We start from the raw sequence: 14923 nt of genomic DNA on the forward strand, positions 1-14923 counted from the left end.
TCAGTCCCACAACACAGTAGAAGCCTCATTCAAATTTCTATAGACGGTTGACATCTAGTGGAAGCCCTAGGAAGTGCAACATCATTAATATCTCAAGGGGATTTCAATGGAACTGTGTTGAGTACATACCAGCCTCAGATTTCTCACTTCCTGTTTTGATTTCTCCTCAGGTTTTTGCCTGCCATATGAGTTCTGTTATACTCACAGACATCATTCAAACAGTTTTAGAAACTTCAGAGTGTTTTATATCCAATACTACTAATAATATGCATATATTAGCAACTGAGACTGAGTAGCAGGCCATTTACTTTGGGCACCTTATTCAAGCTACTCAATACTGCCCCCCAGCCATAAGAAGTTAAACACCCTCTGTGTTCTGTTAGACAAGTAACTCTCGATCCACAACATGGTAGGGGATGTAAAGCCATAACACATCGTCAAAGTCGTGTGTATAGGTGGCAGGGAAGTCAGGCGCAGGAGAGTCAAACGGAGTGTAAAATGGAGTCTTTTAATGAATGTCCACGTAACATGCTCCATAACACTAATAAGAATAGAATATTAACAAACATGGGTACGAGTACCCGTCGCGCACCTATACAACAAACACAACACTGAAAATAAACAATCTCTGACAAAGACATGAGGGGAAACAGAGGGTTAAATACTCAACAGGTAATGAATGGGATTGAAAACAGGTGTGTAGGAAGACAAGACAAAACCAATGGAAAATGAAAAATGGATCAATGATGGCTAGAAGACCGGTGACGTCGATCGCCGAGCACCACCCGAAAAAGGAAAGGCAACGCCTTCGGCAGAAGTCGTGACACACATACGTTTTTCCAGCAGAAGATTATGATTGATAATGTCTAAAGCTGCACTGAAGCCTGACAAAACAGCTCCCACAACGTATTCTTTACTAGAGAGACCTAAGACAACAGCATAGCAAGGCAGCAACACATGACAACACAGCATAGTAGCAACACAACATGACAACAAAATGGTAGCAACACAACATGGTAGCAGCACAAAACATGGTACATTAGCTAAGTCATTTGTGAGTAAGTAAGTAAGTTCCATACATGTTCAATGTCCTTCTCAATAAGTGTGCTGAAAATCTGTTGTTAATTTGTTTACTGTGAAATAGCATTGTATCTGGTCAAACAGCATTTTCCCCAAAAGTTTACTAAGGGTTGGTAACAGGCTGATTGGTTGGCTGTTGATTTTTGCTTCCCTCCAGGCCTAAGGGCACACACTTTCCTGTAGGCTTAGATTGAAGAGATGGCAAATAGGTGTGGCAATATCGTCCGCTATCATCCTCAATCATTTTCCATCCAAGTTGTCAGACCCAGGTGGCTTGTCATTGTTGATAGACAACAATATTTTAGTTAACCTCTTCCACACTTACTTTACGGAATTCAAAATTACACCTGTCTTTCATAATTTGGTCAGTAATGCATGGATGTGTAGGTTCAGAATTTGTTGTTGCCATGTCATGCCTAAATTTGGTAATCTTTCCAATGAAAAATCACTACGGTAGTTTTCAATATCAGTGTGTTTTGTGATGAATGAGCCATCTGATTTAAGGAATGAGCAGAGCAGAGTTTGCCTTTTTGCCCAAAATGTCATTTAGGTGCTCCAAAGCTTTTTACTATCATTCTTTATATCATTTATCTTTGTTTCATAGTACAGTTTCTTCTTCTTTGGTTCAGTTTAGGTCACACGATTTCTCAATTTACAGTACGTTTGCCAATCGGCTGTGCAGCCAGACTTATTTGCCATTCCTTTTGCCTCAACCCTCTCAACCATCAAATGTTTCAATTCCTCATCAATCCACAGGGATTTAACAGTTTTTACAGTCATGCTTATTAGTAACCGGGTGCATGCTTATTAGTATCTGGAATAAGCAATTTAATAAATGTGTCAAGTGCAGCACCTAGTTGCTCCTCATTACACACCACATTTTCAACATTAGAATAACTATACAACTTCTTGTATGACCTCTTATACACTATATTAGGCCCAGCCTTTAGAACTTTGGTTTTCCTAGATACTGTATGGCTACTATAAAGTGTATAAATTAATAATGTTAATGAACAAATGAAATTGCAATTAAAGTTCTGCATTAGGGTTAGCTGTACTAATCATTTTATAAATGTGCACCTGTCAAGAAGTGTTCCCTACTCAGACATAAGTGTTATGTGTCATGGTTCCTGTGTTTCCTAATTAGCATGTATGTTACGCTGTCCAGGTAACAGTCAGCAAGGTGAGTCACTCCAGAGAGAGAACAATAGTCCCAGAGATCTAGTCCCTCTGAAGCCGCTTAAAGCAGAATCAGTCTCAGTTTACACCTCTGTGTTCACCATCTCACATCATCGTTGTTAGCAAGGAAGAAATGCATCTGACACGATGTGGCAAAAAAATATACAGTGTAATGTTGGAGGAATTAATTAATTGGTTGTAGCAATGGAAGCTAGAGTGTGGGCATTCTATGGATTTCCCAGCAAGCCTTGCGGCAGTGATGAACTAAAGCACCCTGTCGGCCCTGAGCAGGTGACACAGGGAGACGGAGAAGCCATTGTGGAGACAGACAATACAACAGCAGCGATGCACACCTTGGCCACATACCTCTGGAGGAAGTGACCAGGTCAACTGACACCTGATCATGCTGTACTCTAGAGAGAGCTCCTCAGACTGTCCCTCCCTTGGGGGGTGGAGGGGAGGGACATTTACTGAGAGGAACAAAAAACAAACATAAACAAGGACCATGGCAGCTGGGGGCAGGTTGAGCCGTATGCGTTCCTGGCAGCCGTGGCCGACCTTGGCCGGGCAAGCCCAGACCTGCCTCTCAATGCTGGGTGGGAGAAGCACCAAGCCGCTTGCAGGACTTGGCCTGACTCAATGAGAAAAGAAAATAACACTCTGGGCAAACAAGAGCATAGTAAGCTCTTTCCACCTCACCCCCTTTTTTATTGATTCCTTTATTTATTTATTTATTTATTTATCAACACTCATCGGATTCCAGCAAACGGCTTGGCTACTGCCCCCCTTTGCTTTTTACTACAGAGGATACTTTCTTTTTCTCTTATTCTACTCTTACTCACTCCTTTCCAGACTTTAATTTGATTTCTTTATTTCTTTGTTTTTCACAGTGGAGATGAGGCTTTGAAACGTTGCTGTTTTACATATCTTAGGGGCTCCCCTCAATAGGTGAGCTGCCGTGGCGACAAAAGCCATAAAAGCCCCCCAGGCCTGGTCGAAGCGTAGGCCCCCTCACTGCTTGGCTCAGCCAGAGCTTTCTCTCAGCACCCCTCCACGACTCTGTCCCTCCATTCATTGGTGTTGCCTCTCACCCCCAGCAAAGAGCATGGCGGTTTGCATCGGGTGCATCCACTAAATGATTTGATCGGAGGAGACGTGGGATGGAGTGAAACAGAGACCTCCCTGGTCATTTCCCACACCACATTACAGCCCCCAGTGTGAATGTCTGGGTCTCCCTCTCCACCCCCCCATCTGTCTCTCACTTTTTACCTCTCCGTTTTCCTCTCTCTCCGTTCTCCTCTCTCTGTCTAGGGGTGAAGGTAGATGTAATTTCTTACCGAAATGACATCAAATGGCTCCTTTAGGCTACCCGCGCACGTTCATTCACTCGCAAAATATTTCCAGCCTCCAAACAGTTGTGAATGGAAAGAGACATCTGTTCCACAAAACACCACAAAGTGTAATGACATTTTGGTGATTGTCATTAGGCCAGAATTTATGCATCCACTGCTTTCCTTGTGTGTTTCAGTGACGGCCATTCATCTCTGCCTTGGCAAAATGTCAATATTCTTGTTGAACCACATCGCTTTTTTGAGCATAGGCCATACCACCCATTTTGAAGTCCATTCGCTCATTTTTCATGCCTCTGACATGTGGTAGCCTAATGATAAATCATGGTGTAATAGCTTACAGTTTTCTTGACATTTTGTTTTAATTATTGTGATAGGGTCATGTATTTTGCCGGGACGCAGTACTGGACTGTAGCGCCTTACTTTCACCCCTGTCTTCCTCGCCCTCTCTATCTCCCACCCTCTCTCTCGCTCTCTCTCCTCATCTCTGCCATCACTCATTTGCAGTGTGGGGTGTTAATGGGACTAGGTTGATTTGTGTGTGACGATGGGAATGCTTTATTACCTTACCGGCCAGAGCTTGTCAGGATTTCACATTCTTTTTTTGTGCAGAATTATAGGATGTGTGTGTACTGTTCAAAACAGGTCAGGGGATACAAAATGAAGGATAACATAGGCCTACGTTTACTTTTAACTGCTGGCTTTAAGGTCATTAGTCAGTTGACAAACGGTGGTTGGCTTGATGTGTCAGCTGTGTAAAGGAGTTGATCAAACATTCAAACTGTGTGTGTTTGCGTGTGTGTGTGTGTGTCAGAATGCCGTTGCTACACCTGACTGGCTGCGGTAGATCGGATCTGGCCAGCCACCTCTTGCTGCTGTCTTTACAGCTTGGCCATGGGAGGGGCCAGGGTGTTTGCGTGAGTGATCTTTAGCCTCCTGTCAGGGATCAGAAAAACACTTATTAACTGAGAGGAATGCAAACAAGCGAGAGCTAGAACACAGGACAAGACATGGGATGGAGGAGTAGGAGGGGTGCCCCCATCTTGTAAACTCCTCACACAGGGATTCATCCAGAACATTCTAGAACAATGGAGTTCCACTGGGGGAGTAGGTCCTAGAACACTGTGACCTTTTATATGTTACAGAATACAACATATTACACAGCATGTTGCTCTTACATAGTTTTAGTAAGTTGCATTTGTATTTTTCTGTTACTCAGGTTAAAAGCATCTAATAATTGAATTAATGTTTCATATGTTATCTGTTCCCTGACACAACTTCATTTACAAGGCCGCAAAGGTATTTTCTCTTGCAAGGTACCCTGTAGACTGTTGTGAGAGGTGTGAGGGAGAATTGCCACCTGTTTTGTCTCTACAGTCACCATGTTATAACTTGTGAAAGTGGCTTGGGAGTAGAGCAGGCAGGAAGGGCCATGGGTCATCCCCTTGTCACACTGAGAGGGTGCCAATGCAAGTACACTGAGACTGAAGACAAATGACAACAGATTTAACAGATTAGTGCCAGAGGACCCACAGCACTTGGATGAGACTGAGCGTGATGTTGAGGATGTGAGGTGTTAGACCCTCTCTGTGGTGTGCCATTGTTTGCTAATGGTTTAGAGCTAGGCAGTCAGTTTTACCACTACCCTCAAGATCTGTTTGCAAACCATCCTGATTGCTGGATATGTGTAGCCTATAAACAGACATCCTGAACTTTTCCTTCGTTTGAATGTGAACGTATGTTTTGGTGGACGGTAGTGGGGTTGGTACATTTGGTTTAGTATTTCATTGCAGGGGGCTGGATTATTTCCTACATTTTACTCGTTACATCTCCACAATTTTATTGGACTGGTAACTCAAGTAAATTAAATGTAAAAGGCCCAATGTACCATACCAGTAAATACTGGATGTTAACTTTGTGTAAATTCCTCTGTCTGTATTTTGTCGTTACATTTGTCTATTGCTGGCAGCACCACATCACTAAGTCAAATTCCGGGTATGTTTAAATGGACTTGGTGAATAGAAGTGATTCTGATCCTAAAGAATTGTAATCTTCAATCTAAACATCTACCTCTCTTCACTGAGCGCTATAACTTTGCAAGCAATAAGGATGACCTTTTAGTGTGACCTCTGGCAGTCAGCCCCTCAGTGTTACAGATACTGGGGTCCTTAGGGCGTGTTTTGCAAGTCAACAATCCACACAAAGCAGAAATACCCTGCTCTGGCCGATTGAGAATGCAAAGGCCCAATTCAGTGTGTTAAACAGCAGATTAAAGAGTCAGGCCAACTGAAAGGCCACAGCGCAACCCCAGGCCCAGGAGTTAAGGATCCATGAATAATATGTGGAGACTCACACACAAAGGTACTGTGTCACTCACACCAGAGACGGGAATGTTGACGTCATGTCTCGCACGGGAATAGGTCAAGGTGTAAAACATGCTATGCCACGGTTGACTGAAACGTTTTATTACATGTTTGAAGTATGTCCACAAATATCTATATATGCAGCTCATTGTTGAGGATTTTTAATTTTACTCCAGACTACCGATGTGATAGCAGCATTACGGAGCTTTAATAATCTGATACATATTGTTATATCAGAAGTCTTTCCGCATGGGTGGTCTAGCTAGGCTAGAAGACACAGCATTGTCAGGTCTGGTAGTGGTCACCATGGAGATGGGCTAGACTTGGGGAGCTATCCGGCTTACTGGAAACGTGGTTTATTGTTGACTTTCAAGGAAGGGGAGGGGGCCTGCTTGTGGGGTGAGGGGTGGGAGGGGAGCATGGTCTCTTACTTCCTGGTAGTGTGGATGTTTGCTCAGCGGGGCATTCTCTCATTGTCCATGCATCTAAATGCACCACTATCACCTCTCACGTCAGGTGTGATGACTCGTGGCCAGGCCTGTCAAAGGGCAAGTCGTAAGGAGGTTGCACATATAATACATGCACCCTTCCAAGAGCCCTTTCATTCACAACATTGGTAAACTATTTACATTACAAAGTGAGAATATCTAAATATGATATAATAAAAATGCAGAGAAGGCATTTATCAATATGAATAAAAATAAGGTTATCACATATGAATTACATTCCAGTGGTACTATGGCGCAATAAGATTGTGTTTAACACTTGTCTATTTAGAAAATTGCAAGACATTTTTAGCCAGGTGATATCAAATGTTGTTTTTTTATCCTCATGCTTTGTTTATCAACTAAGCTGCAGGTCTGGGAGACTGTTTTCCCTGTGGCCTCATCACAGCAGATAAAAAGCCGTATTTCCCAGACTTCATTAGCATCAGTGATATAAGTGTATTGTGGCATTACTGAAATAAAAATGTAAAATGTTGTGCTTTGCTGCCCTCTTGTGAACTTTGAGAACTTCTCTCAAAAATGTACAAGTTGAGCAAATGAGGTGCGATAAGGGAGGTAAAGGCAAAAAAAGGCCATGGTGGCAAAGTAAATACAATATAGCAAGTAAAACACTGGAATGGTACATTTGCAGTGGAAGAATGTGCAAAGTAGAAATAAAAATAATGGGGTGCAAAGGAGCAAAATAAATAAATAAAATGAATACAGTAGGGAAAGAGGTAGTTTTTTGGGCTAAATTATAGGTGGGCTATGTACAGGTGCAGTAATCTGTGAGCTGCTCTGACAGTTGGTGACTAAAGCTAGTGAGGGAGATAAGTGTTTCCAGTTTCAGAGATTTTTGTAGTTCGTTCCAGTCATTGGGCAGCAGAGAACTGGAAGGAGAGGCGGCCAAATAAAGAATTGGTTTTGGGGGTGACTAGAGCGCTATACCTGCTGGAGCGTGTGCTACAGGTGGGTGATGCTATGGTGACCAGCGAGCTGAGATAAGGGGGGACTTTACTTAGCAGGGCCTTGTAGATGACATGGAGCCAGTGGGTTTGGCGACGAGTATGATGCCAGCCAACGAGAGCGTACAGGTCGCAATGGTGGGTAGTATATGGGTCTTTTATGGCTAACCCCCCTCGATTTCTACAATTTATCTTGTTATAATCAGATTTGAAACCTAACCCCATGCCTAACGCTAACCTTAAATTAAGACCAAAAAATAATGTTAGTTTAAATTTAAAAAATTACGATAGACAGTTTTAACTTTGTGGCTGTCTTGTGGATACCCTAGGGCCTAGGGCGATTTGACAGCAGTCTACCTAGCAAATATGGCTGACCAAAACAAACCATCAGCTAAAGTAGAATTCGGCAATGAATTACTAAAGTAAGTGCACAGTTTAAACGCCGTGTCTTTGAATAGGCACCGGGTTAATCGTTTCTTACATAATAGTTTTTGTCAAATAAGTTAGCTAATTTAGTAGTTTTTGTTGTGAAATTCGAGCTGTTATAAACGTGTTAGCAGCTAGCTAGCTAACCCATTCATAGACGCTAATGTTAACTGCTACGGACAACGCTAGCTAGGCAATCTGAATGTGATTGTCCTGTCTTTATCAGCGCGGTCAAATATTTTTTATGTTTTTCTAACCGAGCTAATTAAATGTAAGACCGGCATTTTTGGGGGGTGATTTCTTACCATATATAGTGCGAAAGACGTGTAGCCAGTGCTGACACCAATTGGAGACAGAGTCAGTTCTTGCAACTTGTTGTGCTTCTGATTCAATGACAGCCCATCTGAGCTGTTCGAAGCCCGCACGCGCAACCACAAGATCCCGGTGCGCGGGCAGAAGGATTTCATTCCCACTGGGTCGGATCAGCAAAGGGATAGGCTTCAGCAGAGTTTGGGCGAGCACTGGAATCTAGTATCTGAGTGGAGAGGTTGTGAGTAATGGATGGAGGAACCAAGGACAACTAGAGTGACGGCAACTAGTAGAATTAGAGACTGTATGTGTCATCAACTTTAGACTGTTGGTGTGGTTAGATGATTATACCTAGTCCATATGTATTTGCAGCTAAAAAAAACACTGGTATTACTGTGCTTTACAGCTGGTGGCGTGACTGACTCCTTGTATGTTTTTGTGCCCAGGTGGAACCTGGTGAAGGCAGTGTGGATTCCCAGTGACATGATAGTGGAGCTGCAGTCACCAGCAGTGAGTAATGGTCCATCAGAGAGAGCGAAGGACCTTGTCATGACAAGCTCTCTGCCTCTGCTGATGTCTATTCAAACTCATCTAGAGCTCACCTCTCATTATATCCTTCCTGTTTGGCCCTGTCCGGGGGTGTCCTCGGAGTGGGCCACAGTGTCTCCTGACCCCTCCTGTCTCAGCCTCCAGTATTTATGCTGCAGTAGTTTATGTGTCGGGGGGCTAGGGTCAGTTTGTTATATCTGGAGTACTTCTCCTGTCCTATTCGGTGTCCTGTGTGAATCTAAGTGTGCGTTCTCTAATTCTCTCCTTCTCTCTTTCTCTCTCTCGGAGGACCTGAGCCCTAGGACCATGCCCCAGGACTACCTGACATGATGACTCCTTGCTGTCCCCAGTCCACCTGACTGTGCTGCTGCTCCAGTTTCAACTATTCTGCCTTATTATTATTCGACCATGCTGGTCATTTATGAACATTTGAACATCTTGACCATGTTTTGTTATAATCTCCACCCGGCACAGACAGAAGAGGACTGGCCATCCCACATATGCTCTCTCTAATTCTCTCTTTCTTTCTCTCTCTCGGAGGACCTGAGCCCTAGGACCATGCCCCAGGAATACCTGACATGATGACTCCTTGCTGTCCCCAGTCCACCTGACTGTGCTGCTGCTCCAGTTTCAACTATTCTGCCTTATTATTATTCGACCATGCTGGTCATTTATGAACATTTGAACATCTTGACCATGTTTTGTTATAATCTCCACCTGGCACAGCCAGAAGAGGACTGGCCACCCCACATAGCCTGGTTCCTCTCTAGGTTTCTTCCTAGGTTTTGGCCTTTCTAGGGAGTTTTTCCTAGCCACCGTGCTTCTTCACCTGCATTGCTTGCTGTTTGGGGTTTTAGGCTGGGTTTCTGTACAGCACTTTGAGATATCAGCTGATGTACGAAGGGCTATATAAAATAAATTTGATTGATTGAATTTGATTAACATTTAGTATAGGCTAATGTCTAAAGATTTCACATGACAACTGACATTACATTCATTCTGTGTTCTGCTGTAGGGGAAGTTTTGGCAGACTATGGGGTTTTCTGACCATGGTAAGCAATGTCTACATCCAGAAGAGGCTCTCTATCTAATGGAGTGTGTAAGTGCATGGGTTCCGCGTTGCCAATAAACATGTTAATCAGGGAATTGTTACCAGCTCACACCATTCAGGTTATAATTATCCCTGGTCGGATTGTTGTTCACCTAATAAAGACATTTCCATTAGTTTGATACATGTGGATCCAAATAAGACAAACACAGTTTGTCATTTTCATCTTAGAATTGTTATCCCCTGTGATCCTCAAAATGAATAGGGAAACCTGCAATTGTTCTACCAAGACCTGCCACTGTCCATCCAAGAGGGCTATGAGAGATTTCTATACTCGAAGACAATGAGTATACAGCATTACCAGGTATGAGAAAAGACAATATAATACAATTCCAGCAAGTCTAAACTTATGATTTGACCTAACGTGATGATTTTATTTCCTCTAAAGGTTTTTGGCCATTTGAAGCGACTTGGTTATGTGGTGAACAGATTTGATCCCAGGTAATTGTCTCCCTCATGGGCATGAACTAGTCTAGATTCTAAGGCCATTCCTTTCCTTTAACTTGAACCTTTTCCTTAGTTGCATGCAAGCGACTGTATTTATGATCTGAGGATTGGTGTTGTTCCCTGTAGTTCTGTACCATCGCAGTATGAGAGGCAGTTGAACCTGCCCCAGTCCCAAGACCGATCAGGAAGACTTCCGAAGAGGAAACGCAGCCACAGCCCCACCTCCAGGTGAGTGAGCAGACACAGACACACCCATTTTATATTTAGACATGGTTTAATCACTCAGTCAACCCACACGCCTCAAAGCGATTACTGTCCAATGGGAAACCCTGCCTTTCTGCCTCTTCTAATGCGCTCCAGGCACACAGGAACACAAGAGGGCCCCACTTCTAAGAGAATGGAGGAGGAGAAAGACTGCAACAGAGAGGAAGAGGACAAGAATCCTGACTCTCTTCCAGATCTTTCAGCCCCAGACATTGACAAAATCCAGACAGCATCACACGTTGACCCCACCACTTCAACCGAGGGTGGCCAGGGCAGGAGCTGGTGGTCAAAGAAAGGCTCCAGGCTGCCAGGTCAGCCCCAGAGCTCCCCTCGCTGGGACTTCAGCTCCATCCCCTTCCCAGACCTGGGCTCCAGATGCTGGCTCCCCAGCAGCCTGACCTCCCCAGACCCCTGCCTGCTGCCCGGGGCTGTGGGGTCAGTGGGGGCCTGCGATGTGGCCCCCTGGCTGCAGAGGCTCAACCTGCGGGAGGTGAGGATGTCCCGGCGTGAGTGGGAGAGAGAGCGGGATAGGGACCGGTACCAGGACTGAGAGGTACGACGTTGCAGGAACTGGGCGGAGTACCAGGAGCTACAGGAGAGAAGGATTCAACGGAGCCGCAGAGATAGGCCAGCACACCTGTGGGAGGGGCCGGTCACACCCCTACATGACCCTGCACAGGTCACTTCAACTGGTAAAACTAATCTGGACTTCATTGCTGTCAATGACAAGTTCATATAAGTTCCAATATCTGTTTACTCTCTGTGATTCATTGTTACATGAACTCATTATCCCATGTGGTTTACCAACGTTGGATTAAATTTTTCATAAGCAGCATCTTGAATGGTTAAATGCCTAAATGGTTTTGACTTTTCTTCCTTCTTGGATGCAGGTGAGCTGCTGGATAAAATCAGTGTGATCAAATCCACACGGCTGCTGGAGGGAGAATCCAGGTATTCCTCTTTAGTATCTTATCACGAACCCTGAAGTGAATTTAGTAGGAAATGCTAGCTGAGTGTTCCATCCCGGTTAGTGGTAATTGTATCTCCCTGCTCATTCATCATACCATCTATTAAGGTGAGTGAAATTACAGTTAACGAAAATGTACGCTTAATCCAGTATAAACTAATGTATAGGATTTATTAAACAGGAGAGAGAATTCACAAATTCTACAGCTCAATGGCAGAGTCATGTCTTAAGTGTAAAACTAATAATGACTCAATAATCCATGCTTTCTGGGAATGCTGTACAATTTTTTGCATCTAAGTTTTTGTATATGGAGTAAAAATGTATAAATAATAAGGTTTGTTAAATATGATTAACATTATGTCCTAGGATGATATATACAATATGACGTAGAGGTGCCTGCCATAGAAATATATTACATCTATTTATCTATGCTGCCTGCCTTGTTTGACTTTGGGCTTTGTCTTCTCAGTTTGAAAGGTTCAGAGGAGTGGAGAATCTGTTTCAACATTTACCAACCCGACACGGTCACTGAATTCAAGAAGAGCGCTCTTGGAAAACCCTATTCTCGCATGTGTGTGTGCAGGTAAACATCCCAAAACTGGCAGGGGGTGTTTGCATACTTTATAATCAGTAAAAAATAATACAGAACAAAATAATACAATTTTCAAAAGAGATGACACAAGACCACCTGCCATCAAAAGTAATCCTAAATGCACTATTATTAAATGCTACTGCACGCTGAATAATGTCTGCTGTCTTCTCCCAGTTTCGATGGTCCAGTGCCTGACTTGTGGACACTGAAATTGCTGGCTTTCCAGAGTGGGGATGTCCCGGTCACCTATGCAGTGGTGGACCATGGGGACATCTCCTTCTACTCCTTCAAGGACTTCCAGATACCCACAGATGTGTCCTTCTGAGGGCCTGACCACAGTAAACAGTCACACGCCCTGGTTTAACTACTGCACCATGCCAGGGCTGCCTGAGGTGGATCTGAAACTCTGCAACTGGAACTAATGCCAAAGAAATGAACAAAACTTAATTCTCTTAGTGAATTGATGGACGGCAGTCCTCACACTGTTTGATGCTGTAGTATGCCTTCCTCCTGTGTTGCAGACTTCTATTAGTGGCATATGATCGTCTGCATCTGATTGAAGGTAACCTACATTGTCACCTCTCCAAACAATGTCACCATGTCTTATACCAAGCATGGTTTTGTAACGCCTCTGAAGATTTTGAACCGAATTGGCTCGGTTTTCTTCTGCCTTTATCTCATCACCACCATTTGTTTTCTGGTATTCATATACTGTATCACGAGTGGCTTCACTATGTATGCACTTGGTATAGATGCGGTATGTGTAGATCATACCTATATCTCAGCCCTTTATTTTGGTCTATCTGCCCATATTTTAGATCCAATCAGCTTTACTGACTGGCCTTTTGTTGTTGTAACCTCACATGTTTAAGTTACCTGACTCCTGTTCTCTTGTTTTTGTTTCAAATTGCTTGTAAACTCTACAGATACAGGCCACCATTTATCTTCACATTATGTCTTTGTGGTTGAGTTATTGTTGCATTGTTCTCATGGTTCTTCCTAACAAAACCAATCCCCCAGAACCCAAGTAGTGCCTACCATACACTTCTGCCCATTACATAAAGAAAACAACCTTTATTCTACTTTTATGACATTCTGTCTGAAATCTATGGGACTAGTAAGCCTGTATAATACAATTCTTTCCATTTCCTTTGTGTGGCCTAATCTGAAGATGTAAAGCACATACTCTTCTCTTTTATATCAGTCCACAAACTCAGTGGTGTTAAAACATTGAGATGAGGTTACTGACCACAACCTGCTCCTCTCAGCTCTAGCTTACCAGCAACCCTGTCCATCAGTCCTTCTGTGATGTGCAGTACAATAAATACACTGGATCTCCACCCTTCAGGATCACATTGTCTCGAAGTCAATAGGTTAGGAGGAGATTTGATCCATAATAGAAGGACCCTTCCAAGTGCCTTTTGCATCCTTTTGAAATTTTAAGTAGAAATTGTGCACCAATATTGCATTTTAACAGCATGTTCTATTAAATGAAGTGCCCTTAATATAGACCACATGGAGAATTCAATTAATATGAAGAAAGGCTTGCTAAGGTGCCAAAATTCAGCATCAACCCTGTGCTACTTCTAGGAAGATTTTAACCCACTTTAATCCACATTGTTTTGTTGTTTCCACCATCGTTTTAAAGCCCTAGTTATTTTGTTGCTTTGACGAAGTCATTGCTGAAGATTATCATTTATTTCATCTGATTTATTTCACATAACAGGTCAACCCTGTTGTGTGAACTGAACTCTCATTTTTAATTTGGTGAAACTATTAAACGATTCCTTTTAAAATATTTTTCAAAAGAAACATTGAACATATTATAGTCAAATCAGTGTAAAAGCAGGTGAGCTGGTTCTACTCTTTTTTTTGTTTTGTTGTTGTTGCCATCTTCTGGTGTTTTGTGGTGGAAAACTGAGCGGGTCGAACATAACCTGTTACCCATAGACAGGCTAGACATTTTTTTACAATTTCATTTTTGTGAAGCTTGCATTTAATTGCTACTCCCTGTTTCACCAAACACACTTCCATTCCCGTCACATGGGGATTGATGGCTGATTTAAAAATACATATTAAACCCTGTTACAGTCCACGTTGTTACTTTATTTAGCCTTTAATAAGCACTTACTCTAGTAATTTATTTAACTTGTTTAGATGAGAAAACATGTTTTATGAAGTTGAACATGTGCTCTTTATGACAGATTGCTAAAAGGAGGTGAAATCAACAAAATAATTAGACCAAGTTACACTTCTCAAATGGCACTGAATTTGTGGAATGACCCAGAAGGTTTTGGCTTGAACACTCTGTACCTCTGACAATGGCCCTGAGTAAAGTCAACTAGCCATGTGATTGGGCCACACTCTCATAATGTTCTCCAACACATATAAAACACAGCCCTCTCCCACTTGGACACCATTCTGCTGGACCTGTGAGCCTAAACATACAGCAATGAGCACTCTGTGGCTTCTGTGTTCACTCGCTCTAATGGGTGAGTTCTCATTTTTGATTTCTCTGAGCTCCTCTTTCTCCTTGTTTGTCTTTGGCTTCTAAGAAAATAATACATTTTTTTGGCACATTATTGAAAATGGAACTTGTTTATGAGTCCCATATTCTACCACGTACGGATAACCCATCCACTCTACCACCATTTGTATCAGTTGTGATCCATGTCTTCTGTAATCTAAGATAGGGTTTACTCCTAAGCAGGTGGCGTCTCCACTATGGAGGACTGTTCCTATCATCGTCTTCAGGAACACTTGGGTCTGTCACAGAAAAATTAAAGTACAACAGGTCTGCGGCCTGTGGTGTACTGGACCAATGGTAAGTGTTTGTCTAT

At 42.9% G+C, this 14923-nt stretch overlaps 1 protein-coding gene and 1 long non-coding RNA gene across 2 annotated transcripts; one reads left to right on the plus strand and one right to left on the minus strand.

Moving 5' to 3' along the window:
- Positions 1-1702: 1702 nt before the first annotated feature.
- On the minus strand, positions 1703-8836 carry LOC118938312. The gene is made up of 3 exons (XR_005035575.1): positions 8153-8836; positions 6403-6509; positions 1703-4544 (listed from the first exon to the last, which is right to left on the minus strand). It is a non-coding gene; the product is annotated as an uncharacterized LOC118938312 (long non-coding RNA).
- LOC110486588 (tRNA-splicing endonuclease subunit Sen54) lies at positions 7559-13423 on the plus strand. Its single transcript, XM_021558302.2, is given in 10 exon segments — positions 7559-7843; positions 8603-8666; positions 9721-9804; positions 10019-10117; positions 10202-10254; positions 10387-10488; positions 10621-11216; positions 11415-11475; positions 11961-12074; positions 12258-13423. Coding segments are annotated over 10 exon segments (1380 nt in total). The 5' UTR covers positions 7559-7787; the 3' UTR covers positions 12409-13423.
- The last annotated feature ends 1500 nt before the right edge of the window (positions 13424-14923 follow it).

This window comes from Oncorhynchus mykiss, chromosome 13 (genome assembly GCF_013265735.2).
Source record: "Oncorhynchus mykiss isolate Arlee chromosome 13, USDA_OmykA_1.1, whole genome shotgun sequence".
Lineage (NCBI taxonomy): Eukaryota > Metazoa > Chordata > Actinopteri > Salmoniformes > Salmonidae > Oncorhynchus > Oncorhynchus mykiss.